The sequence below is a fragment of the Mercenaria mercenaria genome, chromosome 3, assembly GCF_021730395.1.
Source record: "Mercenaria mercenaria strain notata chromosome 3, MADL_Memer_1, whole genome shotgun sequence".
NCBI lineage: Eukaryota > Metazoa > Mollusca > Bivalvia > Venerida > Veneridae > Mercenaria > Mercenaria mercenaria.
Genome location: NC_069363.1, coordinates 27,817,464 through 27,826,393, shown reverse-complemented (window position 1 = coordinate 27,826,393; position 8,930 = coordinate 27,817,464). Strand labels below are relative to the sequence as shown.

The window sequence follows — 8,930 nt, the reverse complement described above, 5'->3', positions numbered from 1 at the left end:
TTTCTCTATTGAGGCCCTATCAAGGGAGTATAAGTTTTTCCTTTCAAAGAAAAGATGATTTTAGCTCCAATTTACATGTGCAGTTCACAGAGAAAGAATTGTCACAAACACCTACATTTATAAAGTAAAAGAATAAATAAACTAGAATATTTCAAAAACTTGATAGTTATTGCCAAATTCAGAAATACATGATATGAAATTCTGAGATTTCTCAAATGTTTCTTTTTCTTTGATTTTTTTTTACAAACAAAACAACAAGTTTTACAATATGTCTGGCCAATGAAATGCAAAGATTTAAAACCAATGCAGAAATTTGTTGGGTACTTTTATCTGGGGAACACATTTTCTAAAACAGAAGTTTTAGTGTTACAGTCAGCGAGGCGCAGAAAGGGAATCAAAATAGTAAAAATAATAATAAACAAATTTAAATGAAAATGATATATAAATTTTAATGATAAACTATGCGATAAAACAGTTATAATATGTAGTGCTCGTGTGTTACCAGGATATATCAGAGCTAGGGGTACATCTCGTTATTTTTCTCTTCACATATCTGTCTCGGCCTACCGGCCTCGACGATATGTGCAGAGAAAAATACCCTCGATGTACCCCTAGCTCTGATATATCCTGGTAACACACTCTCACACATACAATAACTATTACGTATTTCTGAATTTGGTGATAACTATCGAGTTTTTGAAATATTCTAGTTTATTTATTCTTTTACTTAATAAATGTAGGTGTTTGTGATAATTCTTTCTCTGTGAGCTGTAAATTGGAGCTAAAATCATCTTTTCTTTGAAAGGAAAAAATTATACTCCCTCGATAGGACCTCGATAGAGAAAAAGTGTTGCGATATATATCGGAACAGTTTTACTGTGCTGAAATATATCACAACAGTTTTTTTCGAATGAAACTCTATAGAGATTTCTGTGTTGATATATATCGTAACAGTTTTGTAAAATATCAGCACAGATTTTGTAGTATTAATGTGTGTTACCATGTTTAACATACTGCAAAGATCAAAGGAAAATTGCCGCACTATGCGATAAAACAGTTATAATATGTAATGCTCGTGTGTTACGAGGATATACCAGAGCTAGGTGTACATCTCGGTATTTTTCTCTGCACATATCGTCGAGGCCTACCGGCCTACCGGCCTCGACGATATGTGCAGAGAAAAATACCCTCGATGTACCCCTAGCTCTGACATATCCTGGTAACACACTCTCACACATACTATAACTATTACGAACTGTGACTCTAGAATGTAACAATTTTCAAAAGCTGTAGCCGCAGCTTGGACCTTCCGACGTAGACTCAGTGGAATAGGGGTGGGATGATGCTTCTAATTCCGATGTAGGAGGACTGTTCTAGACGAAGTCCTGACACAACTATATTATTCCAATGTATTTTGGGGGAAAACTCCCTAGCAGGGCCTCCGATTCACTCAAGGTTAAGGACAAATGCAAGGTTAATGTCAAGGATATATATACACTATTATATCGGATATGCGTGGTTATGGATAAACATTTGAAGGGTAGGTCTCCATGTTATGTAAAGTGAATAAAATTCGTTAAATTAAAAACGTTTAGACGTATTTGAAACAACCTACTTTTCAGCCGCAATGTAAATCGTTTCGTACGATAGCTTTGACAACCTTTGTACTTTGTAAAAATGACTAGTCTAGGAGTAGGATCTCCGGCTGCATGTAACGGTCACTACTATTTGGACGAAACACAGTCGTATAAAGACTTTAACACTGTGGTCGAATGGTCCAACACATCATCATGAATAGATTATAAATGTCAAATCCTATTATCACAAGTACAAATCCGTATCCTGGAAACATCCCTTTCTTGGCACCGAACTAGTCCTATAAGACCTGACATACAGTAATCTGATAATCTAACATATTTATTACATTTTGACGTCTATCGATTGTGTCAGATTGTTATAATGCAAATTGAAAATATGATGTAAAATAATAAAATAATGAATGTTGAAGGTAAAATGAACATGTACACCTCTAATATTTTGGACTACGAACAGCTAACAGCAAGTGTCTGTTAAAATTTGAAATCATTTTGACAAATTTTTGTGTATCAGTAACATAACCAGGAAAGCAAATTTATGACGCTTAGCCTTTTAAACACCACTCAACATGTACCATTAGCTCAAAACTTTCAATTTTTATTAGATCTAGATCTATAGTTTTTTGTGAATTATACATTATTCATTTTGATGTAGGCACGAGCTTACAGTGGCTAAAGAAAATTACGCCTATGAAAGAAAGAGGGCTCGTTTTAGACACCAAGACATCAAACAATTATTTAGTTAATAACAACTCGCCAAAATTTCTATACTGTACTGTATACTAGTAGTCTTGAATGGCCTTCACGAAAAAAAAGTCGCAGAATGGAATGTCTTTAAATAACATGGTTGCTGCTAGTAGGTCGCCAATTTGAATATGCTTATCAACTACAGATCCCGAACCAGGCTGCACAATTTTAACCTGTCCTTTTTCCAGATTATCTGGACTGATTTACTCGAATAGACACAGTCATAGGTAATATGGCGACTTTCCAGCAGACTCCCGGTACCCCTCCGTGTATTATTTCATCACGGGCGGCCACCGACCTTCCGTAAGCTAGTCCAAATAATAGGACGTTTCAGGACAGCGTGATAATAAGTCACTGATAACTTTTGACTGTCTCTTTCCAGAGGGATGACAACTATAAAATAACAGATCATTAAATAAGTCATCCCGATAAGCCAAAATGAGTTAGGCTATCCGTAAGCCAGCTGGATGGCTTCCTTACATGAAGAATTCAACGCCCCTAGTAAGGCTGGAAACCACATCGGCGAGGGGTAAGTGATGTAAAGTCGGCGACCTTAACCACTCGGTCATAGAGGCCCTTAAAAATTTGAAAAGTTCCTGTTGACGTCATTGGACGGATAGGATCTTTTTAGAATGATGTAAATCATTACTGTTTAAAGCGAAATAGAGTAAAAACTCTATTATACAGTGAAAAAATGAATAAAAAAGCTAGTTCGACTTTCATATTTTTATGGTCGGTACCAAAAAGTCATCTGATGGTATTAAAGATTGAATTTCATGAAACAGATAGTTGGTTGTTGTTTTGCTTAGTTATGGTATATTTTTACTACATGACGTTCGTACATAAAATATGGATTAAGAGAGGGAGACACAATAGTAGGAGGAAAAACGCGAAGAAACTGTGAGATCAATTTAGGCCTAATTGAGTGTTCATGGAACCTGAGGGTTGTATATTTCCTACGTAAGTTCTACAGTAAAAATCAAGGCTACCAAAACAAGTTGGAAATCATTTTGAATATAGGCTTATTTATTAACGTATACCTTTTTCCCGAAAATATGCATGTAAAGTACCACAACAATGTTAAAAAATGGTGACTCGATCGTCTACTTTTGAAATTACTTAAACTGGATGCTTTAACAATTAACTTGACATTTTAATGAATCAACATTGTGTATCATTTTACAATTCAATTCGTACTGTTTTCAGATATTTAGGTATTTCTGAATGCCATATTTGTATTTTATATGAAGTGATAATACTCTTATATTAACATGAAGCTTTAACGAAAAGTTTGACTGCAGTTGAACATCAGAGTTTGCAAGATGGGTTAAGCGTAAACATCAAATAAAGAATATTGTAACACGGCATTATGTAAAATAATTGAATTTTTTCACGTAATGATGATGACAGGAAAACGGAAGTAACCGCGTTGTGCCTTCGAGCTAACCTTGCACAGTCACCATTTATTGTGCGGAGTATCCATGTATGTATTTGAAACGGAAACAGGATTTATATCGCGAGGTAAGATATCTAAAAACAAAAATGCTTGTCTAAGTTTTCATCACAAGAAACTTTTATCAATAAGAATATCTTAATGAGAAAGACAAGTTTAAGGCTTTCACAGAATTATCATTTATTTTATTAGAAACTAACGCGCCGTCACATTGGTATCCCGCGCGTTTTTCAACGAATAGAAACTCGGACTATGTATGATTCCTCGCTTAGACCTAATGACAATATATAGTTTTCCGATTTGTTTTGGTAAGAAACGCAAAATGACTTGAAAGACGACGACCCATGTCTTTGAAGCATTTCATCTGGAGAAGAAAGCATGATTTCGTCATATCTTCTATAGACAAATGATAGACTATTTTGACCGTTTCGAATCGGAGAAGCACCCAATCCTTTTAAGCAAATGTATCTGCATACTGAAGATTTTTTTTTCTTTACTTAAGACGGTTTCACTTCTAACAGAACTTTTCGGACTGGACAAAACATTCTACTTCTACCGTTTAGTCCGGAAAGTGTACATGGGGCAAGTACCCTATTACTCATTAACTCTACATCTTCACAAACATTTAGCAGGAATAAATATATTTCCTGGAACATTTTTTTTTACTTCCCAGACGAGGTCAAGAGGTTTATGCTACATTAGTATTTATATGGTTTCTTTTGCAGCTGAAAGGTTCGCCTGCTGTAGTCATGACAGTGTCGGATGTATGGATGACGCCAACACCTTTCAAAGAATCGAGATTATGGAGATTTTCGAGTTCTGCAGTCTTACTTTTGGTGTCCGTCTGCAGTAAAGTTATTTTTGGTAAGTCGTAAAAATAAGCTGATTGGATTTTCACTAGCTGCGAGTGGTGTATTATGAATTTTTTTAAAATCAGAGTATTCTCTTGCAATATGAGACATTTCTTCAATTTCAGGTCTTAACAAACCGTCTGTGTACCGCAAGGAAGCTTTTAACAGATGTGTTGCCAAGCGACCACAAAGTAAGCCTTTGATAACTGTGAGCAACCACTACAGCATGATAGACGATTTTCTTGTCTCGTGTAAGTACAATTTTCCACATTTCGAAATATTTAAACAAAATGATACCTATTTTTTAATGACTAGGTTAAGATTTAAATACACATGTAAATCTTGACACAAATAAACAGATTTATTTGCGTTTATTTTAGATATGTTGCCATGGAAACAACTGAGAAATCGGCCATCAATACGTTGGTTACCAGGGGCCAAGGACGTTTGTTGTCGTACAAAACCAACTTCATTGTTCTTCCAGCTAGGTCGAGTGATTCCTGTCGTGCGAGGCGATGGTGTATATCAGCACGGAATGGACTTCTGTGCTAGCAGGCTTGACGAGGGCGAATGGGTACACATATATCCGGAGGGAAAGGTGAACACGACCAAAGATTTTATGAGGCTTAAATGGGGTAAGTTAACCTATTGTTACATAAAATTGATCTCGTATAACAGCAGTTTTTACTACTAAATTATCTTACAAAAGCATTCTCAAATATACGGTGTTTCGTTTGGACAATTGTGACTTTTTTACTGACCTAAAAGCGATGGACGATGGTACGATGATGAAAACGCGATGGCGCAATGGCACGATGATGAAACAACGATAGTAAGGTGGTGAAAACGCGATGGTACGATAGTAAAACGCGATGGTACGATGGTCATAACGCGATGGCACGATGGTGAGAACGTGATGGTACGATGGTGAAAATGCGATGGCACGATGGTACTATGGTGAAAACGCAATGGTACGATTATGAAAACGCAATATTACATGGACATTACACCATCGTGCCATCGCATTTTCATCATCGTACCATCACGTTCTCACCTTCGTTGTTTCATCATCGTGCCATCGCGCCATTGTGTTTCCATCATCATACCATCGTGCAGTTCTGTTTAGGATGGATTCAATATAAATTCAGGATTTGTCCAAACGGAACACGATGCAAATGGACCTATAAATAAGTTATCTCAGGCCTTTCGAAACTGTCGAAAAAGATATGACAGTTTGAAATTTCAGAAATGACTGTTTTTGACGTCGTTTACACACTGCTGGATTGATCTTTAGCTTATACCAATTAAAATAGGTTAATTTCTAAAGTTTCTCGTGTTTTAGATGTAAAGCGTGTAAATTTCTTTCGTTCTGGTTGGAAAAATTAGTAATATTATTTTACAGATTAGAGGAAATACAGTTCAAATAAATATTTGAAAATAAATAAAATCCTCAGTTTTGTTTTACTTTGCAATCGAAACAAAGTGTCTGCCTTTTTTTTTTTTGATAAAATATTTTTATGTTCATAACTTTATCAGTTTAGACCAAATGTTTAGCATTCTTTGATTTTCGTAAATAAAATAAGGAGGCCAGTCAAAAAGACATTAATTCACTGTTTCCTTTACACTCGAAGTGCTTTACAAGCATTCTATATTTGTCCGACCAGGGAATATTTCCTTGCATCAAATCTGCTCATTTTGATTGTCTTTATTGGTTAGCTATTTTTCTGTAAACCAAAAAGGAGTTATTGTTTCAAACATGATTTTAAGTTCATATGAAAAAGTTTTCACCATATAATGGGGTCTGCGTGAATTATTTTTATATTGTCTAATTAATTCCAGGTGTAGGGCGACTTATTGCAGATAGCAAGGTATCGCCTCTTGTATTACCTTACTGGCATCTGGGTATGGAGAACATGTTTCCTACAAAGAAACCTTACTACCCTCGAGTAGGAAATGTAAGTTTCAATTCTATTTGATATTCTTACTTAATATACTTGTACTTTGCAAGTTTGAAGTTTATGATAAACGTGGAACAACCACATTCTCCGGACATCCATAGTATATTTGCGAATATTGGTGTGTTATATATCTATTAATTGTGAACATGTAATATTTCAGAAAATCACAGTTGTTTTTGGCGAACCTATTGACTTCGAAGAAGATTTGAGACAGTTACGAGAACAAAAGAAGACAGAGGTAGTAAAGTAACATATATTTTATAATCCGTTATCAATGAATGCTTTTTGTTATAGAGATTGAAATGGGTTCAAAGATTACATGAATTGGTTCTGTGATCAACCAAACTTTCAGGAATTTTGGCATGTTCCTACATTTCTACGAACCGTTCATATCTTTATTTTGTTAAAACAAGGTAAACATTTTGAAGAAATTTGCAGTATTTGAAGAACTTTATATCTGTATGGGTAACCAATAGTTTTACTTATTTCTTTTGAAAATTATGCAAGAAATAAGACTTTTGTGTGATTCTCTTGCTACAGGAAGAGGTAAGGAAGTATGTTACAGACAAAATTCAGGAGGTTTTTGCAAAGCTCAAGTCAGAGACGGAAACGAGACATAAAGGGTTTTGTGCAACAATAGACACATGAAGTTTCAAAAATATTATGTGAAATTTGCTCCTAGTTGCCACTAAAACACTTGAACTGTGAAATGTACCTATCTGGAAGCTGAATGGGATTGGCCTGATAGATGCATCAAGTGTTTGGGACGTGAAAAAGTGGGCACACATTGTTAAGGTGAAATGTGCATGTCAGTACTAGAAAACATAGTATGACTCGAGTATCAATTTTGGTAGGTTTGCATTTTTCATAATATACTTATTTTTTACAACATTACATGTACATGGTTGTTGGAGATAAATAAGGATATCTGTTGTCCTTAACGATTGTTCTGTCTGAATAAACCATTCCATGAGTTTAGAAAGGATCTGATTGAAATGTCTTTGCATTCTATTTTCCAGTATTTGCACTAACAAAGTAATATGAGATCTGTGTTATTAAACTATGCTTCTTCACCGTATGCTGTTTGTAGTCACCAGTCTTTCATTGTGTGCGCATACTTTTACATACGTTCTTAAGGTCATGTTATTTTTAAAGCATGCAAGCCACAAATTAGCCCCATTTTAAAGAAACTACCAAACTTGCGGGAGTTCAAATGATGAAAACTAGCTTTAACTGCAAAAGAAGAGCGAGGCTTGGTCCTATTTAAAATGTACTGGCTCATAAAATAGCTTTATATTGTTGTTGCCAAAAGAAAATGGACCAAAACTTGGAATATAAGCTGCATTGTAACATCTTTTGTTAAATAGAAAGTGTGTTGTACTCCTGTATCTTTTCAAGAATGCTTTCAGTTTATACATTTTGTACATTGGAATGTATGGATTTCAGTGAATATTTTACATGATGTTATTGATGTACCAATAGACGAAAATACACATGTGTTACGTTTATTTATGCAGAAACAGTAAAGAATACAATGAAAAACAAAATCTCCTGTTTGCTTTTTGCTAACCAGGCCCTTGAAATAAGGTTCAATGAATTTGAATTTAAGTGAAATACAAATTAATGGAATGAGTTAACAACTTCCTCAAGAAGTTGAACAGTGAAATACCCAAGTTGTATTAGACAATATGTAGAGTTATTAATTCCCGATTTAAACACAGTCATTGTATCTTACCAATACAAGAGTTAGTAGAACACGAAATGCCTCCTTTGGTATAATCAGTAACTGCAAAAGGAACAGAAATTATTTGGTCAATGTGCACTGGCTGTCTGACGTACCGACCTTAAATCAATAATTATGGGTCATTTACCAGTCATAAGTGATCTCCGTATCAGATGTGATCTTAGACCAAAGCATTCTCTAGATATTTGGCAAAAAAGGTTCTACTGTTCTAGGTCAATGTGACCTTAACCTTTGACCTATTGACTTCAAAGTCAATAGGGGTCATCTGATGGTCGTGATCAACCTCCCTATTAAGTTTCGTGATCCTAGGCCCAAGCGTTCTCAAGTTATCATCCAAAAACGGTTGAACTGTTCCGGATCACTGTGACCTTGACCTTTGACCTACTGATCTCAAATTCAATAAGGGTCATCTGCTGGTCATGATCAACCTCCCTGTCAGGTTTTGTGATCCTAGGCCCAAATTTTCTCAAGTTATCGTCTGGAAACTGTTTAACTGTTCCGGGTCACTGTGACCTTGACCTTTGACCTACTGATCTCAAAATCAATAGGGGTCATCTGCTGGTCATGACCAACCTCCCTATC

At 35.4% G+C, this 8,930-nt stretch overlaps 1 protein-coding gene across 2 annotated transcripts; it reads left to right on the top strand.

The window, feature by feature from the left end:
- Positions 1 to 1,449: 1,449 nt before the first annotated feature.
- On the top strand, positions 1,450 to 8,151 carry LOC123525209 (tafazzin-like). 2 transcript variants are annotated; one of them, XM_053538075.1, is made up of 7 exons: positions 1,450 to 1,540; positions 4,521 to 4,659; positions 4,772 to 4,897; positions 5,027 to 5,281; positions 6,486 to 6,601; positions 6,765 to 6,842; positions 7,145 to 8,151. In XM_053538075.1, exons 2-7 carry the CDS (start codon positions 4,545 to 4,547, stop codon positions 7,250 to 7,252), a joined length of 798 nt encoding a protein of 265 aa, XP_053394050.1. In that variant the 5' UTR covers positions 1,450 to 1,540; positions 4,521 to 4,544; the 3' UTR covers positions 7,253 to 8,151. The 2 variants fall into 2 exon arrangements, with proteins under 2 accessions (XP_053394050.1, XP_045160005.2); XM_045304070.2 differs by lacking the exon at positions 1,450 to 1,540 and adding an exon at positions 3,813 to 3,863.
- Positions 8,152 to 8,930: the final 779 nt, after the last annotated feature.

Excerpts from the sequence above, each read along its gene's own strand:
- LOC123525209 (XM_045304070.2), top strand. The coding sequence starts at position 3,828 with ATGTATTTGAAACGGAAACAGGATTTATATCGCGAG. Across the intron at positions 5,282-6,485 it reads TTTTATGAGGCTTAAATGGG|GTGTAGGGCGACTTATTGCA; the intron begins GTAAGTTAACCT and ends AATTAATTCCAG. Across the intron at positions 6,602-6,764 it reads ACTACCCTCGAGTAGGAAAT|AAAATCACAGTTGTTTTTGG; the intron begins GTAAGTTTCAAT and ends GTAATATTTCAG.